The following is a 21,681-nucleotide window of genomic DNA, read 5'->3' on the forward strand; positions in this document are numbered from 1 at the left end:
GTCATTATCAATATTTTAATATTGCCAATAAATGGACCTCTAAGGGATAATACATTTTTACTCACCTCTACGCAGGATTCACTGCGAAGCCAAACTCCTGCAGTATAGGTTGTTGTTTTGAGTTTCAAATCATGGATAACTCCCATTGAAGAACTTTCTAAAAGGTCACTCCTCTCAATCTTTAAGCTCCCCTTCTCTCGCTTCTCTGAAACTGGTGAGCATCAGCACCCAGTCATCACTGCCCTAAAGCACCTGTAGGTGGCGTTGCAGCACTGAACTCACTACAGCAACCCCACACACCAGCCTCTCTTGAGCAGCACCACTTCACCTGTGGGCTGTATGATGTTTTGCGCACTGGGAGTCTGGACACACAGAAGGAATGCGCACCAGCACTAGATGGACAGATTTGGATATCCAGGCTGATTTCTTTTTTTCCCCATTCTCCACAACTTTATTCAACTTGAAGCCACTGAAGTCTTACTTTCACGATTATGTTGAGAGTGACAGCACATCGTTCCTTTGTGGTGCTTGTGACTTTGGCAAAACTGCTTCCATTCTGTCGGACAGTGATTGTTTTCACTGTTGTTTTTCATCCGTTGGTGTGTGGCTAAGTTTCACCCTCCCAGGACAGATGTTCCCGCAGCTGCCGCATCATTACTACCCCGCATGCCAGTGACTCACCTCCGCATGCTGCACGGTGTGCGTCGTAAACAGAGCCTCTGTTTTGTTTTGGGAGCGCTGCTGCTGATGGGTCCTCTTTGACGTTCTAAGGATGTTTGTTTTATTACTTTCCAAAAGGTAAACCCATGAACATAAACAGATATCCGGATATTACTTGTCTTTTTCTCTCAGATTTTTTTTGGGAAACAGATGTCTGTGCTTTTTTATTTTTATTTTCCTTTTGCATCTCTTTTGATTGGAATACACCTGACTTTACCTGGTGATGTCTGCGCACAGATGTTATTGCAAACTGTTTTGTAGCTGGCACAACTAAGGATGTTGGTTTCAAGCGAAGAAAAACTTTCTGATCGTATTGAAATATATGTTTTGGTTTTCTGGAGAGGACTATTTGTTCCCTGTAGGATCTCAGACTCAGGGTAAGATCTCAAGGATTTTGGTTTTACGCACAGCAGCCAATCTTTGCCATTACACCTAATGATGGGAGTCAAAACGAGTGCCGAGGGGCTTAAAGAGTCCCAGACCTGGAGTGTCTCTAGCAGCAAGGGTCAGGTACGGCCCCGTGAATAACCGCACGGCATCAGCATGCCCCCTTGGCCAAATCAGTCGCAGTGCATCTCCCAAAACTGCAGCTGGGAGACTCTCAACTCAACAGGGGACACTGACCTCGGTTGGCCTCCTCTGAACTACTACTCCATCCCTCTTCTCACGGCCATCACCATCGCGTGCACATTGCTCTTTCTGGTCGGGGTGGCAGGGAATGTCATGACTATTTTGGTGGTGAGTAAGTACCGGGACATGCGCACTACCACCAACCTGTACTTGTGCAGCATGGCCGTGTCAGACCTGCTCATCTTCCTCTGCATGCCCCTGGACTTGTACCGGATGTGGAGGTACAGGCCCTGGCGCTTCGGCGACGCGCTCTGCAAACTCTTTCAGTTCGTGTCAGAGTCGTGCACCTACTCCACCATCCTGAGCATCACCGCTCTGTCTGTGGAGCGCTACCTGGCGATCTGTTTCCCGCTGCGCGCTAAGGCCGTGGTGACCAAAAGGCGAGTGCGTGGACTCATTCTCCTGCTGTGGACAGTGTCTCTGCTCAGTGCGGGGCCCGTGTTCGTCATGGTGGGGGTGGAACGTGACAGCTCTGGGATGAATGAGACTGTTTACTCCCTGGAGGAGGTGGACACTCGTGAGTGTAAGATGACGCATTACGCGGTGGAGTCGGGTCTGATGGGGGCTATGGTGTGGTTGAGCTCGGTTTTCTTCTTCATGCCGGTGTTCTGCCTCACGGTGCTCTACAGCCTCATTGGCCGCCGGCTGTGGCAGAGACACAGGGAGACAAACATAAGCTCCCGCGTGGCACACCGGGACAAAAGCAACAGACAGACCATCAAGATGCTGGGTAAGTCTGGAGAGCGCGTAAATTACGCACAAGCTTATGGTCGACATTCATGAAAACATACGGGTAGAATTAAATCTGAGTGAATAAAATGTGTTGATCTTGAATGTAGCTCATAGTATACACAACAGAAGACAGTTTGCATTAAGATTTTGTTGTAACTTAACCCATTCTCGTCTTATTCTTCATCCATCTCTTTGCAACCACTTCCTTCCTTCTCTACCCTTGACCCTTTGCACTCTCCCTCCTCATCCTTGCCCCCCTCCTTCCTCCTACAGTGGTGGTGGTTTTGGCTTTTGTCCTCTGCTGGTTGCCGTTCCACGTGGGTCGTTACCTGCAGTTTCGCTCTCTGGACGACCCGTCTCCACTGATGTCCGTGTTGTCCGAGTACTGCAGTTTTGTATCTGTGGTCCTCTTCTACCTGAGTGCCGCCATCAATCCCATCCTCTACAACACAATGTCGTGGAAGTACAGGGGCGCAGCGGCGCGTCTCTTCGGCCTCGCAGACAGCCAGCCTCCACGAGGACGCACAGCCAGCACCCTGAAGGGAGACGGCCCGAACGGCTGGACGGAATCAACAGTCAGCTTTTGAACGTCAAAGCATCAGAAATACTCGGCAGCAGCTTTTAGAAAGTGTACAACACAGCAGGCGTAAAAGCGACTATCTGCCAGGCCGGAAAAAAACAATGTTCTACCTGGCCTGCACGCCAGGCACTTGCAATGTTTGACGGGACAAAGAGACAGTAAAAAAAAAAAAAAAAAAACGCCAGCAAGAAAAGGCTGCAAGCCTCTATTGTCCTCGTGCATCAATTTAAATTCGATTTCTTTTCTTAAATCTTTCTTGTTGGATTATTTCAGCAAGTGCCATTCAGTAGGCTACTCATACAGCACACTCAACACAGGAAAAGAGCGACAGTGCAAAATGCACAACAGTCTCCTGAAGTGATTCTAAAGATCCAAAAATGAAAAAACAAAAACAACCTCTCTCTTTCACACACACACACACACACACACACACACAAAAGAGCAAGGCTGTGCATGCTCCTAAAAAAAAGCACACACATAGCCTAAACATTCATATCCTCGACCTATACAATTGCCTTATATTGTATTTATATTCTGGATGACAAAGAAAGCACTGTAGAACTTGTGGCACCTCTCTGTACTCATTTAGAGAGATACAGAGGGTCAGTGTGTGCGTCTGTGTGCGTGAGTGTGACTGTGCGTGAGACATGGGGCATGTGTGTGTATGTTTGGCCATCATATTGGATGTGCAGTGTTAGAATGAGAAACTACTGCGTCACTGTTAAATGCTCAATGCCCTGTATCTTGGAAATTCAAGTCCATGCTATGTTGATGCTGCCAAAAAAAAAAAAAAAAAAAGGACCAATGGGGGTTTGGGTGGCGGGATAATGTATACGCTGACATTTAAACCATATGTATCATTGTCTCTAATCTTGTAAGTACTTGTTATTGTTAAAGGATCTACATCTGTGAAGCTGAAAAACTCTTTTAAAGAACCATCCAACCAATGATGAATGGTTGAATGACAAATATGTCAGTGGCCATAAACGCCTCAGCTTTCTGAATCCAGTGCCTTTTGCACCACTGCAGCATTGTTGATTTCAGCCCACTCAGGTTCATAGATGTCCCACCTGTACTGTTAACAGGTTGTTTTTTCTGTTTATTATAGAACACTTTAATCAAATCGAAACCATACATATTTGACTCTGTTCCATTATCCTTTTTGAAGCATCGTTCAACAGTCGGTAATGAAGACATCTAAAGTAAAGTTACCATTCATACCTTTTTTTTTAAATATGTTTTACACACCCTGAGGACAGTGATTTACTCACTGATTATATCTAACAAACACAATTGCTTGTCTTGCTAAGTTTCAGGATTTGCCTGAACTGTGATTTTTTTTTTTTTTCCAATGGAAGGTTTTCATGTAAAGAACACAATGAGTATTTTCATTGGGGACTGCAGTGTATGGTTTGAAACAAGACACACACAACTGTGCCAAGCGGGCCAACCATGCCAAAATATCACATACTACAAGCCATTGCTTTATACATGTACAACAAAAATAATGCAATATTGAAAAATAAAACTGGTTTGATTTTATAAAGTGTACCAACTTGGACATGGAGTAGGATCACTGAACTGCCTTTACGTGATGGCGGTCTGCTTGCTTGAACTTGTAAATAGATGCTTTGTAATTCTCTACACTCAATGCAGTTCACTCAGATGGTTCTAAATCACAGCAGCAGACTTTACTGGAAATCAACTCAAAACATGGCCTCCATGCTCGAAAGAATGTATCTCCGGTAATGAATGTTTCTGACTGTACATACTGATGTCATGACAGAATATTAACATCTACGGGATGTAGATGGAAAGAGTATAAAAGTATTTTCCCTATTTTGAAAATGTATGTGAATATCTCTTGTAATTGTTGATGATCAAGTCTTGTAAAGTAAAAAGGGAAAACTCACTTGCTTTTTCTTTTTCTTTTGTGAATGATATATCAGACACATAACAGAAGATGGTCGGACACTTGAATTGATGATTTCAAAATGTACTAAAAATCCTAAAAACAACAGGTTGGTTATGACACAGTATGTGTCCAGCACAGCGTACAGTAGTCACTAAGAGGGTACCAGATGTGCAGCAGAGGTTGTCCCCTTGATTTAGCCTACGTATATCCCCAAAGTATATTTAGTTAAGGACATTAAGTTAACACAGAGATAATGCAGTGTTACAGTGCTTTCACATATGTTCAAAACCAAGTTTTCATGATGAGCTGCATGTGTGAACGCAATCAGCCAAATTTTAGACTCTGACTTTACCAAGAATGTTTCCAGCCAGCCATAGTACATTTTCCACGTGAAGTCAGGGTGAGCAGAAGTGAGATTGGAGCAGGAAATATTTGGGAAAAATCCAGCCTGAGCGGGTGCGAGAAGGCGCTGATGTTTATAACCTGTGACCGGCGTACGACCACATGCACACGACTGGGTCCATGCAATCAATGTAACTGCTGCATTATGTTTTCTGTTCTCATTAAGTTCAGTTTAAGTCTTCATTAAGTTTATTCTTCTCCGCTCTTCTTGAGATATTGTGAATGTTTGGAACTACACACACAGCAATAATATAAAAGGCAAAAAAAAGGTAATTATAGCGTCCGAGTCATTTTAGTTCATTTTTCAGTCAAACCATTTTGAGATAAGATAAGATATCTTTATTTTCAATGTACAACGAAATACTGTAGGAGCAAGCCTTTAGATGCCTAACATGAGTAAATATATACAAAAACTAATCCAAATATAAAACTTAGACAATTCTAGCATTACCAATATACAGATTTACAAATTGTTTTAAGAAAATACATCAAAATAATCCAAAAAAATATTCAATTTAGTTGAAAGTGACAGGTGCTGAATAAATATAAATAATAAATATGGTGGGATATTGCACTTAATTATGGCTATTATGAGAGTCATTGTGCTGGGGGGGGGGGGGGGGGGGGGGGGCTCTTAGTCCAGGGAGTCTGAGCTTCTAAGTGGTGAAGTCAGCGTTTTGAGGAGGAAGGGACGTATAGGAGAAGCTAACCTTGACTGTTGTTGGGTGCTTAGACATATAAACATTTCGGTCTTTGACATTTATTTTGACATTTTCCATTCACTTGCATGGCTTTACGATTGTCAGGAGGTGCTTTTAGTGTCTTCAAAACCTTCAAAATAAAAGCATCATAGGCTGAAGAAAATAACAAGGCAAAATAAAAGCATTAAAAAAAAAAAAGGTTTCACATTAAAATATCAACTGGGTTTCTTTCAACATATTTTTTTCCTGATGCAAACTATTATTAACTGTACACAAACATCAACAAAGTGTCACCATCTCCTCTCACTGAAACCCTGTGAGAGGCGCTGACATGGCACTGGTAACATCAGTCGGAGCCAAGACATGCGCTGTGCCCTGAAACAGGGTCATATGATCACAGGTACTCACTCAGACAAGATGCTCTGGATGGTCTTCATCAAGAATTTAACTTCTTAGTTTTCAAAAAATGATTAACAAAGTAACAATGGTGCTTTCAGTTTGCATGTTTTATGTGTTTTCATGCATTTCTATGAAATCAACGAGTTAGTTACATTAAATTGTCTTCTTTTTATTTTATTGTATTTTACGGGTTGATAAAAGAGTATATTTACTTCTGTGACTTCTTTTGCAAAAAGTAAAACAATTTAATTCAATAAATGAACTCAAATGATCAAAATTGGTTGGCTGTACCAAAAACATATTAACTGTTAAAACACAGTTAACCTCTTTTACGCTTTCTTATGTCTTGTATTAAATATTTACTTCAGATAAACACAAAGTGGATGATTACACAAATAAACTAAATAAATATTACAAGTTTCATTCTCATTCTTTTATCTGTATTTTAATAAGCCACACACACACACACACACACACACACACACACACACACACACACACACACACACACACACACACACACACACACACACACACGGAGCTAAACTAACTTAAAACAATGTCTCAATTCACGGTCATAACATGTAAATTAACGTTTTAAAACACTCAACATTCGGTTACAATATGAAACAGAACATCGTAGCAAACATATTAAACACATAAAACGAAAAAGATTCGTTTTTTTTTTTTTTTTTTACCTGAAAAGGGGTAACGTGAATATTCAGACAACACGCTTCCTCCTCTGGTAGCTTCATCGCAGCTGGCGTGGACAGCGCCCCTTTCTGGCCTCTGCAGGCATAACTAATCAATCACAAGCATCATCTTTCAAAAGACTCAACAGGTAGATCACAGAGGAACAACTGTGACAGGTAGACATCCTGACATTTTAAAGTGTTTTACCTCTTAAGAATGACTCTGTTTTTAACACTTAAATATTTTTAACATTACAAAATGTTTGCAATTGTTTTTATGACACTTAAAACAATGAATTAGCTGTTTTATGTCACTGCAGTTGTTTTAACTGCCTATATATTTATTTGAAACTGATCTTTTTTTTGTGTATAAAACAAAAATAAGAAGGGATCCGTCTGGTTGAGCTGTGGAATTGACACCTTGCCTCCTCCCCGAAACGCACATTCAATTCACCAATAAGATGGTAAAGATCCCTTCGGTCAGTACAGTCCACAGCAGAACAGCTTCTTATGTTAGAAACTCCCAGTTATCACAAGGTTAATGAAAGTTAAGTGACTCTTGTGTTAGTGCTTTTCACGTTTCCTCTCGCTGTGCCTCCTCTTCTTTGCTAATTTGTACAGAGCTGTCAGTCATTTTACTCCTTTTTATAGCATCAAATAACTAATTAAAACTAAACTTCTTAGAAGAGGAAACACCTGGACATAAATCCACATGATACGAACTGACTTTAATGATAAAAAAATGATTTCTTTTGAGAGAAATCTATTTGAAATGTATTTCAATTTTATACCTATGTCCCATCTGGTAACATGGAGGAGGCAGAGCTTATGATCTACACTGCAGCAAGACAGCATGGAGAGCTCCAAATGTTTTGCCTTGACTTTTGGGGAGGGTTCATGTCGTCCATTGTCTTTTTAATAGTCTATGCCAATTAGTAAGTCACGGGTTACAGAGTTTTTTTTTTGGTATAAATGTTTAACCAGTACAACCCTTGAACATCACTGAGATGAATAATCACTCAAAGTTGACTAAGAACCATATAAGACGCTTTAGCATAGCCTTATCTTTCCCCCATGTGACTCTGCCTCACCCAATTACGTGATGTGCATCTCAGTAGGGAGTCATTTTAACTCTGGACACACAGCAGTGTGTTCTCTGTCATCTCAGCTTGTGTTGTATTTCTGTGGCCACAGGCACTGCACCTCTCTGTCACCTACGACAGCTTCAAAGACACACAGGGCTCAAAAGGATCTGTAAGTACCCCCTGAAGGTACCTGATCAAAAGATTGTCTGCGGAACCAACTCAGGACATTGTGTTCAGGAAAGCAGATGTGAGTGTGAACGAACCCCCCATTATAACCGATGAACAGATGATAAGTAAAAAGTAATGAGGGAACTCCATCTGTTAAATACAAACTGGGCTGGTGTCTCTAAGAGAAGATGGTTTGTGGGTGGATGTTAGGTGAGGAAAAGAGGAGGTGTAAAACAACAGAGATGAGGACAAGAGGTCCCTCTTGAAAATGATTTGCCTTTAAAATAGAAAAATAAAACAAAAGGTGAGAGAAGAGGTTTGATTAAATGAGTCAGACATCATGATCGTTTATTAGATGTGGGATGTGCAGGGGAGAGGGAATGAATTACCTTGGTAAACAAAAAGAGGTGTAGGATGAACAGAAGGAAGAAAAACACAAATATCTATACGGCTGTTTAGATGTAGTAATCTCCTTACTTGGCATACAGCAGAAATAGAAACAGTGGAATGCATGCACAGTATTTGTCTGTCAGAGTGCTCCCCAAAAGAAGCTGGACTTTATTTGGCGCATGGATTCATAAAAGTGTTCCACAGGGGTCACGGTCTCTGCAGACTTCATATTGACACACAGTTATTCAGGGGGCCTGTGGGGGTGCAGAATGCCAGAGGTGCTCTGCTGGGTTCAGATCTGGCCCTTAAATATAGTTATACTTCTGGTGCCTTCTTCTGACAGCAAACACAATATCCTGCAGTAGGCATCCATTTTAACCATGAGAGTAAACCGCCACGCAAGCAGCTCTGTGAGGCTGTATCAGTGCTTTGAGCTTAAAGCACACAAACTTAAACACGCTCACAAGATGACATGTCAATATAGTTATTATAATATTTTCAGACTGATGGGTTTGGGCTACTTGTTCTTTGCTGAAAAGAAAGGAAGACAGCCTTCGTTCTTTACTGTTCTGGACTTCCTGAAGTTATCTTGCAGACTTGTGACTCAGCCAGTAGAATACATTTATCCTCCAATGGGTTTGAAAAACTGATTTGATTTTGTATCAGTGTGTACTGTTGTTCTTGGTGAATTTACAATAGTACAGCTTGTGTACTTGTCCAATATTAATATGCTCTACATGCTGTCTGAGTACTTTATTTTTCAACTTTACATTTCACAGTCTGGAGGAGTCTAATATTATAAACCACTGCTTAGAAAGCTTCTCCTTTACATTGGAGTTTGTTTTATTATAATCTACTAAAGCTTTATTTAAAAAAAGATAAAGGTGACATGGTTTATAATGCAATCTCAAACTTATATCTTTAATTTCTGCACTCCTTTAAACAAACCTAAATACATACAGCAAAGACCATCCACACAATAAGTTAAACAAAAAAAACAAAACTCACATTGTTCCTGCTGCATTGCAGGGTGAGGATGAGTTGTGCAGAGTCGATTTCTCTTCTGGCAATCTCTAACTTCTCAGACTTGTCATTGCTTGGGTTAGTGATAAGGAACCTCCAGCGAAGACTTCCTTTTCTATTTGCTGCTGCTTCTTTTTTTTTTTTTGACAGCCCAACTATAGAAACTTTAAAACCTGACGAGGGAGAATAGAAGTGAAGTTGAGAGTCCTCACCCAAGAGTGGATTGTTGGGTAGATTTTAATTGCATACTCTATGTCTTTTTAAGAGATCATCTAAAGCTGTTATTGTCAGATGAAGGTCGATAGGTTACTGTATTGCATTACTGCTGATGATTTATGGCTTTTTTGCTCCACACACAGACTGCTTTCCTCTCTGCAGCACAGATATGCCAGTGGGGGATACTTCTCCATCTTCATACAGAAACAAGCGCTTCTTACACCCCAATAAATGTGTATTCTGTCTACAGATTTGCATTCTCCAACAGGATTTGTAAATGGAAGCACACAAATAGTAAAGCTTGAATTAACACACAAACACACGCACACACACTCACACACACACACACTACATCATTGGAACCTCGGGTGACAAAAAGATAGAACGGCACAATTATTCGAGTGAGACTGTGATTATAAATATTGACAATTTGAAGAATTACAACATTTAAAAACAGAATTAAAATCTTGAGTCATCGTTTTAAAACCTCATATTACAAATATTGACTGTTTCTCAGAGATGTTCATAACAGTGCATTAATGGTGTATCTGACGCAATAATGAGCTAGCTCATCATTTTTTTTAATTAAATCCTGAGGCCAAAAATCAATACAGCTACACAAAAGTTAATTTGAGAGAAACAGTTTGTGCATTCGCATCGGCTATACAGGTCAGTTCCACTATAGAGGCGGACAGATGTGTTTTTTTGGGGACTAATACTGATACAGTTTATGGTATTCACTGATGTGGCGGCTGATTTTGAAATAATGCTTTTGTATGTAAGTTGTGCATCACACTGACATGCCTATGCAAATGTACCCAGAGAGACGCTCTCTTAAAACAGTACTAAAAAAAGTAACATTATTGAACTTTGTGGACCAACATTGGTCCAGCTGTGATGCTATGCTACATCTGCTGCAGGGCTGAGAGTAACAGTGTGATCTGCTGGACTAACTATGTGATGGCACCATTTCTTCATCAACCCACATAATATTTTCTGCAACATGTTGTATTAAAAAAATCTAATCCGTGCTTCACTGTTAGATTTGGGCCAATACAGACATTTCTGTAAGTTCATAATTGCCCAATAATTAATTTTCCAACCTTCTCAATAGGTATAGCCCGACCAGATCCCTCAGATCATCAAGCATGCGTCTCCTGAATGTACCTCAAATTAAATCACAATCAGGTGAATGTGCATTTAGTCACTATGGTGCTGTTCTCTGGAACAAATTGCCCGAAAAATCAATTTAAAAACACTACTTCTCTCAGGTCTTTGTTCGTTAGTATGTGTGACTGCATGTGTATTTGTTTATGTTTATGTTTATGTGTGCCTCTGTGTTCCATGTGTGAGTGCAGCATGATTAGGACAGAAAATTGATTTTATATGTCTGTGCGTTGTATGGGCAATGTTGTCTTTTCATTTGTATTATTATCATCATTATCATTTTCTTTTATTTTCAATTATTGGAGTGTTTAATATGTCTCTAACGCATTTGTTGATTTTTCTTTAAATTTCTATTTCAATGTTTTTAATGTAAAGCACATGGAGTTCAGGTCAGGTTTCTTTTTTCTTTTGCAAATCGAACATCTGTAACATATGTGTGACACAGAATTGTGTGTAAATCAGTATAAAGTAAGCACTGTATGTATGTATGTGAATGTAGCAGTGTTTTAATAAAACAAACAGGAGGAATCAAAGTCAGAAAAAAATCAAAACATTTATTGGGCATAAATATATTATATATACGCTACCGATACAGTTACGTCTTACATACATAGGGTAGTATTTGCAAAAATCTATACATTAAAATTGATATGGCAGTTTCTTTTATATAATGCATATGAAATTGTCTAACATTTACAATTCAAGAAGAAATGCATGAATTTCTTTTTTTTCTTTTTTTCAATTCGTAGACCATGACAACATTGGAATGTTTGTTTTAAATCGTGAGGTAAAAATATGTTTCTTTTTTTTTTGTCTCGCTTAAAAAATAGTTAAATACCTGTGAGTCTCTGTGTGTTTGTCAAATCGCCAAATTCTCAGTCAAAATCTCTACTTACTGTAAAACGTACAAAACATAAACAAAACAAAGAAAAAAATTAAAAAGAAGAAAATTAACTGATCAGAAGGCACAGACGTGGGGGGGGGGGGGGGACTTTTCTGGGCTTTAAAAAAATAATAATTGTCTCTCTTTCTCGACATACCCGCCAAATGTGCAGGACCTGCAGGTAGGGGGCGATGTGGGGGGTTTTGGGAGGGCGGGGTGTCTACAAAATCGCCAGCATATGAAACCAAATAAAAAACATAAAAGCACATAAAAGGGAGTACCCTGCCCACAAAAAAAACAACCATTCAGTTAACTCTATGTTAACCCTGGCTGTAAAACACTAACATGACTGGCCTGAGCTCGGCCAAGGTGAACCTCAGCTCTCCCATCCGGGCATTAAGGCTTGAAAAAAGGGGGTAATAGGGGGTGGGGGGTGGGGGGACTGTGGGTGGGCTGTGGGTGGGCAACATAACATCAGGGTTTTAAGGACAGGACACGTCACACATCACCTGTAGACAACAATGCAACAGGAAAAGGTCGACGCCATGAGAGACGCACTGGACTCCCTTTGAACTTCCTTTGTTGCCGTAGATTGCATTCTGCAGGGAGCAGGGTGCCATCTGACAAGCACAGAACAGTGCTCCAGTAATGCCAATGTCACAGTGACGCCAACGGCACGGTAATGCCAATGAATGTAACAGACGGCGTTGGCAGTAGTGTTTGGAACAGAGCGGAGGACCTCTGGTCTCCTCCCGCTCGTATTAAACCTCATTAATGCTAATGCTCGGCATATAAAAAGTGCTTCAACTCTGTTAGTCATAATGGATTACCATCTCATTCTATAGCTCTATAGATATCTCTGTATATCATCTCTTACCAAAATACTGGATACAAAATACTCACTACTGCTATACCAGCACTAGCCTGAACAAGGAATCGTCAATATTATTATTGTCGTCATCCGCCTGAAATCACTGAATGATTGTTTTTGCCTCTTTTTTCTTTTCATAACCTTTCTGTGTGAAATCAGGCTGCGATACTCTCCTCCTAAAGGGGGGCTACACATTTTTAAAAATGGCACAATTTGCTTTACAAAACAAACAATAAAAGATAATATGAAAAGAAGCATAATCACAGATCAAGTTAATGTTTTTTTTTTTTTCCTTTCGAGAGAATAATAATAACAATAGTAATAATTGTAATGTTGTGTCGTTGCAGAAGAACATCACAGAACCCTTTAGACAACTGCGAAACGCAACATCTAGTGGACACGAGAAGCCTGCGCTTTGGCAATAAAACAGTCAAAAGATATCAGAAGCTTCATTATAACACTAACCAGGAAAAATACAAAATAAAGAAGCCAAAGGCAGCAACGTTTATCCCAATACAGGTGAAGTGAAGTGACCTTAAGGCCCGACTTTGCTACATGTCTCTCTAAGCATTACAAGAACTGCTCGGCTGTGCATGGCCGAGACAGGAGATGAAAAAAAAGAAAAAAAAAAAATCAAACAAAACATAAAGGCATTTGGTTACATGTTTGAAACAGCAATGATAACTGCAATGCATGGACTGATGAGCTACAGGTTCCCAACAGCTGTAGGAGAAATACTTAAAGGGTTACTGAGATAAGGAATGCTGGCCTTAATCATACAATCTAACATACATCCATTAAAAAAAAATTTAAAAAAGAAAAAAAAAACATGCTACAAGGAAAAAAATTAGTATATAACTACACTTGTCTCTTAATCTTTAACAATAAATAAATGAAGATTGCACTGTAATTGGCATGTAAAGTACTGTATGCAAATATATAGTATAAATAAACCTAGAAAAGAACTCTACCTTAACTTTCCCATCAACTTTGGCAAAGGTTTTTTTTTGAGCTAGTAAACCACTTTGCTTACTGACATACAGGAGCAAGGCACAGCTAAGACAGAGGACGAGATACAGCATCAACAAATAAAAGAAGAAAAGAAAAAGAGAGGGAGGGAGGAAGACGGAGGAAGAAGAGGCTGTTTCTATGAAAATGATGACAGCGATGGGGACGACAAGTTGTGGAGCTCCCCTCTGTAAGGCCTATTCCCTGAGGTACGTTACAGGCTGCCAATCAGAGCAGAGAGGTGGGGCTCAGCTACAGCCCCGCCTCTTTACCTAACCCCCCCCCCCATCCCATCCTGTTTTCTTTTTTCCCTCGCACCCCGCCTGATAGAAATAGACATGTCACACATTAATCACGCAGGTCAGGGTGACTTCTTTGGATCATCAGGGTGTGTGTATCGGGCTGTACCTTGGCTTTGTTTTTCAGGTCGGGGTTTCAGGAGTCAGGTGGGAGGGTCAGGGGGTGTTAACATGTGTCAGAATGCCCTGTTCTGTCTGCTGAGTAGTGTTCTGTCAAAGGCTTGTTTGGTTAGTGATCATTAGTCCCCCAGAGAACATGTCGGTCTGAGGTGACACAGCAGACTTGCTACTTGCTCTCATTACATGTCAATAAAGCACCTTTTAAAGAGAGAGAGAAATTAAAAAAAGAGAGAGAGAGAGAGAGAGTAGTGCATGGGCAGAGAGATGGGATGGATCTAAAGCAAGAGAGGAGCAGCCAGAGCAGAAAGGTAATCATGGGCAGCAGAGGAGAAAGAGGAGAAGAGTCTTCAAATGTCTCGATTCACAGACTAGGTGGAAGAGGAAACTACAGCTTGACCACTGCTCTGGCTTTGCTAAATCGAAATCGCGGTTGAAGCTAAAGCTCAATGCTAACAACTTTTCCTGGTTTACACACACACACACACAGCTCTGAGAAGGGCAGCTAGCTGGCAGGCTTGTTAGCACCTCTGGGTCTGCGGCTACAGCTACAGATAAAAAAAACAAACAAACTGGCAAGAGCGATGAGATGGTAGAAAATCAAAGGACTGACAAAGAGCCAATCAAATGCCAAGTCAAGCTCTTTCCTGGTAAGTTGCAGCCATTTAGGATCGACCAGTTTAGGCCCTCCTGGCATTCGTATACCAACGAGGGTTCATCATCTGATCTGAGACCAGTGTTTAAGGGCTCCTTCAAAGCGTTTGCACGAGATGCAGAGCTGACCTCAGAGCTGCTGATTGTGAGCACCTAGAGTCGACTTCTCTCCCTTTCACACTGTAGTTCAGACCTTACATTGCCATCACTTATATAACATCACTTCTATAGCATCATAGATATTTGTAATAACATATATTTATATATATATATATATATATATATATATATTGTGTATATATATATATTAGATAACTGGTTTTCCATTCTTTCTTAGATATAATAAAAATCACAGGATAGCAGCATCTTACACCACACATGAATTGCATCACTTTGGTTGCTGAATGAGTGAGTGATTTGAGTGTTCAAAGCTGAGCAGATATGTGTGTTTCTGATGTCATTGCATGAGTGTTATTGTATAATGTGCATGTGTGTGTGTGTGTGTGTGTGTGTGTGTTTGTGTTGTGTCTCTGTCAGTCTGTGTGTGAGAGCAGGCGCAGATTGCATGAATTGACTGACAGCCTGTAGAGTAGCAACAAACTGAGTTATAAGGTATGAACGGCTAAAGCTTTGAAGGCCTACATTGGAATATGGCTGAAATGGATACAGACTGCAAAAAAAAGAAAAAGAAAAATGTAATTACACATTGTAAAATTGAAACAAAAATTAAGGCAATGACCGTCAAGAAATATACACATTCTCTAATCTTGAATAATGTTTTTAAAAAGATACAAAAAAAAAAAAAAAAAAAACATGCAAGTCAGTCTGAGGAGCATCTGCTTTGCTCACAGCTATTTTTAAGGCTTGATTATCAGTTTTATTTCCCAGCCGAGGTACAGCTAAAACGAAGCTCCCCTCGACAGAAATCCTCAACACATGATTTAGACAGTGATACAAAGACAACAGAGACACAGAGAGTGAAATGAGACTGAACAAAGTGACGGCAAAAGACGACGAGAACAAGGTGAGGAAAGCCAGAATCAATACTTTGACTAAAAAAAAACAAAAAAAAAAAACACAAACATCGCCTTAGAAGTACATCTCAAGTGTTTGTTTTGATTTCATTCGCTTCTTTCATAGACTGTGATTTTTCTTTCTCTTTCTATCCTATAGTTAAAATTCCCTCACTTCATGAAGAAGTACTGTAGCAAGCAGGCGATGAGGATGGAGAAGCCCGCGAACACGCACACGATGAGCGCCGCGAAGCGCTCGTCACTGGAGATCAGGCCCGCTCCTTTGCCCGATTCGACGGGGCAGAGCTCTCCCGACGATGCCGTCTCCTGGCGGCGCAGCGTGAAGAAGGAGGAGGGGCTCAGTGGTCCGCACAGTTCCTGGCACGTATCCTGGCAGCGGCGGCAGGCGCCAACGCGGAAACGATAGTCCGTGTTGCCCTGGAGACCAGTGATTTGGAACATGCCCTCCTCGCCCTTAAAAACCTGAGAGGAGAAAGAAAGAACGTTTTTAGAGCAAAGCAGTAAAAACATAAACACTTTGTTTATGTTGACAGAATTAAAAGAATAGACACTACAGCATGTACTTGTACATAGCACAGATTCTTGCACTTTCTGCTTATTGCACTTCTGGTGAGATGCCAAACCTCATTTCGTTACTCTATACTTGTATATGTGTAATGACAATAAAGTTGAATCTCATCTCATCTCATCTCATCTCATGTATCCAATAAAATACAAAGCCTGCTGCTTTTCACTTAAGTGTGCTCAGAGTGTATATACTATACATTTTTCCTGTCAATTTTCCTTCTTTTAAAAAAAAGGTTTTATCCATGATTTCCATCCATAATTGCTCCTAAACAAAATATAAACTGTATAAATAAAATCATTGATCAAGCAAATGTCTCTGAAAATAAATCTTAGTCTGTTTTTGTAAGGGGCTAATGTAGTAAAACCTTTCTAAAGCTTTGGAACCAGAAAGATCTTTTATTTTTAGTGGCAGACGCATCAGGCCCAATGCCCTTCAGACAGATTTCCATCTGGCCTGAAAAAGGTCGAGCACCATTTTTGTAAACAAGCTAGATGGCTGACACAAATGATGAATGTTACAAATCAACCATGATGTCTGCATTAAACCAGCTTAGTAGTAACGGTCAAGTTCAAATTATAAGTGTTCTTTTGGAACCTATCATTCATGTGTTATTTTGTTTTAATGTTGACTGGTTGTCAGGATGCTGGGCTAACATTTCCTTCATCAAGGTGAAATGACATTCATAATACTTGACTTTGCTTCAAGCTTCAGTAACAGACTTCAAATGAAAAACCACAACACTGTAAAAACAAAAGAATAAAAGTGACAGATTTCAATATTTCTTCAGCAAACCTCCGAGGAGACAAAAGGGCACAGAGGTGTGTCTTGTTGAAATGTTCTTTGGGAAGTCATTGAACCCATATTTGTTCAGTCTCGTACATGATTGTCTCATAATAGATCAATCATATTGAGGCAATGGCATAACAAGCACGCAGTACAATTTGAATCCCTTGAAATGTCACTTTCGTGTTTGTGTGTGTGTGACTGAAGACACGACTAGAGCAACTCATTACTGTGGTGTTGTTCTGCATAATCAGGAAAGAAGCTGACATGAGGGCTCATGTAGGCCTGTTTTCATTGTATTCTGAAAAGGCATTAGAAATGGCTTGTGGCAGATGACACTAGATTTGTGTGACCATTAAGGCAGATAATCACTTACAAATTTGAGTGTGACATAAGGGCGATCAAACTGATGCCGGGCATTTGCCCTGCTTCACATAAAAAAACGGTTTGATCAAGTAACAGTAGCTCTTTAAATATGCAATTTTTTTTTTTTTAAAGCTTGGCATCCAAGAATGTTGTTGTTATATTTGATCCTCTCCCCTTACAATGAGTGCGATGGAAATTAGTAAAACCCAAGCCGCAATCTCTGGTGTTGAAAATGTACCCAATGTGGAAATGCAAAAAACTGCAGTTCATCCAGTGTCCACTTGAGGCTTGCTGCAAAAGCCCACTTTCTCAGTATCCCCAAAGTCCCTGTCCCCTCCCTCCTGCAGTAGTCCACCAACCTCTTAAGACCCCACACCCTCCAGTCTCACTCAGGTCCACTCCGCCCCCGTACCCGAGGCTAGCACACTGTGAGACGAGCACCCCCCCCCCCCCCCCCCCCCTCCTCCTCCACCTCCCTCCCTTCCCTGTTTTTTTTTCTGTGATAGACTATTTGAACGCATCCCATCCATTGCTTGCTATTCTGATCTCAGAGAGGGATCCCTGCTCTGATAGTTTGTCTATTACAAGGCTTTTTCATAAGAAGGGGAGTTCTACCTTAGACTAATCAAGATGGATTTCAAAGCATCTTTAGACACATTTCTGGAGTGTAATACTGTTATATATGAATAAAATGCACCTGTTGTACTGAGTTATAGTTGAAACCATCTGAATTCCCAGCATCACTTGTGCATAAAATGAGTTTGCCACTTTAACTGCCTAACTAGTGCATCAATGCATTCATTATTGTGAGATTCACAAACAGACATAACAAAAGGACAAATACACAGCAAAGAAGGTATACAAAGATTTGAAGTAGCATCACAAAAATGTATTGACAGCTGATGTGTTTGCACATAATGCAATGAGCAAATACACATCACAAATTCCCAAAAATGCACACAGCTGCGTTTTTTGTTTGTTGGCGAGTATCATCTCCTGTTTCCCCCAATGATTCAGTGATTCAATAACAGAGCGTAAAACGGCCCTGAAGACAAATGCCTTTTTGTCTGCTGTTCCGCTCAAACTGCAAGAAACCTGATCCCATATCAACGAGTGGAGAAAGAGTCTTTTATGATTCTTTCAATGTTGTGGTTCTTGTTAAAATCCTTCAGTACTTTTCAATACTCCCGACACTGAAGGTTCCCTTTAGCTTCACAGGCTTTCAGAGCCTATCAAGAGATTCTTCAGAGATTCTTCAATATGTAAATGTAAGTCTAGGTGTGTGGGAGATTTGGTGCTCTGTAATACTTTCACTGTCAATGCAAATTGATTTTTTCTTCTCCTCAGGGAGAAAAATATCTTTCAGAAATCGTTCTTGAAACTAAGATTGAACCAAATAATTGAAAAGGGACTCTGGACAACAGAGGCAAGACACCTTAACTCTTAGAACTGTCCTCATGTGACCTGAGTCTGTGTGTGCGTCTGAGAGGCGTACCTGTTTGTATTCTGACTCGCGTCCCACCAGCACCTGCAGCACGTAGCTCACAGGGTCGCCTCTCATTGGTTGGATTGTCTCCCATGTGATCTCGCACACATTCCCCTCCAGCTGGTGCACTCTTGGAGCTGATGGATTAAATGAGATCAAAATTTTATTGAAATCACAGGATTTCATACAAAGAAACAGGAAACATTAGTAAAATATGATTAGGATTTTCTACATTTGGGCACTTTTAAGAAAAAATCAACCTTAATTACAATAAAAATAAATACATAATACTAATAAAAAACTGTTCCATATATACATGTTGTTTTTTTAACCACCTATTTATTTTTCTGTCTACAAATCCCCCAATTATGAAAATAGTCCATCCTCTCTGTCTTTTGCCTGCTCCACTTTTCAGAAAATGTGTGCTCAAACAGGCTGTTTGGAGATCTTCCCTTTATGACATCACATAGGGCAGTAACCCCTCCCCCAGGTGGGTGACACTCCCACAGCTGGGTGTTTGAGCTGCCCTCTGAGTCTGCTTTGTCACCGTTAACAAAAGGGCATGGTGCAAACCAGCCCAAGCCACATTCCCTTCCATAGAGGGGCGTGGTCAGACACAGCTCTTTTGCATTTAAAGCTACAGACACAGAAACAGCCTGTTCAGAGCAGGGCTTAAATAGAGGGGTTTATAGGCATGATCAAATACAGAATCAGGGTGGATTTGTAACAGGAAACTTTACAGACATGTTTTGGGGACCTCTGGGACTTATTTAAACTTATTAAAAAGGAGAATAATATGTGACCTTTTAATCAACTAAACCAGATACCTATGAATTAATTTGTCTGAAGTCTCTCTGCTCTCCATTGTTCGAAATGAACGGCAGTTTGCAGAGAACCTTAGAAGTTTTACACAGGCTGTAACAGGACTGTTTATGGTTATGTCGATGCTTTGCTGCACATTTACAGCCTCACGGCCATAATCATAATCTATTCTAGTTTTATCACCTGAGAGGATACTGTTAACTGTGACTATTGTAGCTATAATAAGCCACAACCTCTCGGTTTACAGCTATAGGAGCACATACTGGAGGCAATAATCATGAAGCAGAATTACAGTAAACATGTCAAGTGAAAATGCTGAACAGGAACAAGGCTTTTTTTTCTTTAAGTGTGTCTCTCAGAGAATCTCCTCAGCTGCTGGAGTCGGTTACAACAGCTCCTTAAAGATGAATCTCAGCTAACATATAACATAAGTCGAGTTCATTTTTTTTTTTTTTTAAATCAAAAATTGGTTGCCCAACTCAAACTTCCTCAGGATAGATTTCAAGATGTTTACAGACAGTAACTGCCAGGCTGCATGCCTAATCGAAACAACTGGCAAGCTAATGTTAGCTCGCTAATATGTGACCCAAAAAGAGGTTTAAAAATATATAACTTCAACACATCTGACCTGAAAATGTAAGACTTGAAATTAAACTCAACCCAGTGTTCTTACAACACATTATGCTAGCAATGTCATGCTAAGTGTCCAAATAACAAAAGCTAGGTGAGCATAACCTGTCACTCACACACTCATTGCAAACTAATAAATACTATCCACATAAACAACACATGACAAACTCTATCTCCTGTTACGACTGTGGTATGTATTTATTGGTATATTTTTGCTCTAGAATGACTCATCTTAAATGTAAACCTAACAGTTGTAAATAAACCATCTTTATGTTAAACTTGAAAAATTGTCAAGTGTGGCTGCTTGGCATTTGAGTGATTTGGGCATTTTTCCATGTTGCGTCTTGGCCTCACATTGACAGGGCAAAACACCTACATTGAGTAAGGAGAAGCACTTACAGTGAGATTGAAACTATTGGTAGAGGAAATTACTTTTTTTGGAAGTTAAACAAACCAAGTGAAGCAACGATTGTTTAAGTACTAGTAGCCTGAACAGCAAATTGTGCACACACCGTTTAGGTCTTCACGAGCTAAACCCTATCTAATTTTTAATTCCTGGAGATTTTGAATGAATAACCAAAAAAAAAAAATCTTTGACACACTAAAAATGTATATTCTGGTGAAAATGAAGTCAATCTTACATATTTCACTATGTGACAAAACACATTTTGTCTCTGATAGTTTACCTTTCAGGGCAGGGGGAACAGACTTGGTGGTGCAGAAGGTGTGCGTGTCAGAGAAAGGACCATCTCCAGCATCACTGATGGCCTGTATTCTGAAGCTGTAGCTGCTGGACTCGGTCAACCGCTGGACCTTGTAGGTGTGGCTGGGACCGTGGTAGATCGTCACAAACCTGGACAGAGAACATAAAGAAAAGGAGGAGTGAGAAAACAAATCATCAATCAAGACAGAAATGTGTAAAGAAGGGAAAATAGCCGAGGGATTGATGAAGGCAATGTTAGGAATAGATTGGCAATATAGAGTTTTTCATTACAGCATGGATTATCAGTTAAGTGCTTATTTACACTTCTGATGAGGGAATGAGATTTAAAATCCAACCCAATATAATATAGACTTGATTTTTTGAACATGATCTTGTCACTTTAAATCTAAGTCTGAATTATGTTTATTCACATCTTATGGGCCTGCAGTTTTAGAAAAAGTTGTGCAGGATCTAACTCAATCAAATTAATGTAGTATACAACGCCTAGACGAGGCTCTGTCTCGAGAAATAAGTAGTTGAGACCTTGAAACGAAACAGGGATGCTGGCAGGATGAGAGAAGACTACATCTTAACAAAGATAGTGCTGATTTATAAAGACACAGGACCAACACTGACA

At 40.2% G+C, this 21,681-nt stretch overlaps 2 protein-coding genes across 4 annotated transcripts in view; one reads left to right on the top strand and one right to left on the bottom strand.

Moving 5' to 3' along the window:
- Positions 1–361: 361 nt before the first annotated feature.
- Positions 362–4,590, top strand: ghsra (growth hormone secretagogue receptor a). The gene is made up of 2 exons (XM_020654690.3): positions 362–2,080; positions 2,356–4,590. Exons 1-2 carry the CDS (start codon positions 1,264–1,266, stop codon positions 2,667–2,669), a joined length of 1,131 nt encoding a protein of 376 aa, XP_020510346.2. The 5' UTR covers positions 362–1,263; the 3' UTR covers positions 2,670–4,590.
- Positions 4,591–11,354: 6,764 nt separating this feature from the next.
- fndc3ba (fibronectin type III domain containing 3Ba) overlaps positions 11,355–21,681 on the bottom strand; it is a 101,427-nt gene continuing 91,100 nt past the window's right edge. For all 3 annotated transcript variants that reach the window (XM_065966694.1, XM_065966692.1, XM_065966693.1), the window contains exons 25-27: positions 21,028–21,194; positions 18,899–19,026; positions 11,355–16,148 (exon numbers count right to left, since the gene is read on the bottom strand). In XM_065966694.1, the coding sequence (XP_065822766.1) occupies positions 15,837–16,148; positions 18,899–19,026; positions 21,028–21,194 (607 nt within the window). In that variant the 3' untranslated portion in view covers positions 11,355–15,836. The remainder of the gene's footprint in view (positions 16,149–18,898; positions 19,027–21,027; positions 21,195–21,681) is intronic.

The sequence above is a fragment of the Labrus bergylta genome, chromosome 18, assembly GCF_963930695.1.
Source record: "Labrus bergylta chromosome 18, fLabBer1.1, whole genome shotgun sequence".
Lineage (NCBI taxonomy): Eukaryota > Metazoa > Chordata > Actinopteri > Labriformes > Labridae > Labrus > Labrus bergylta.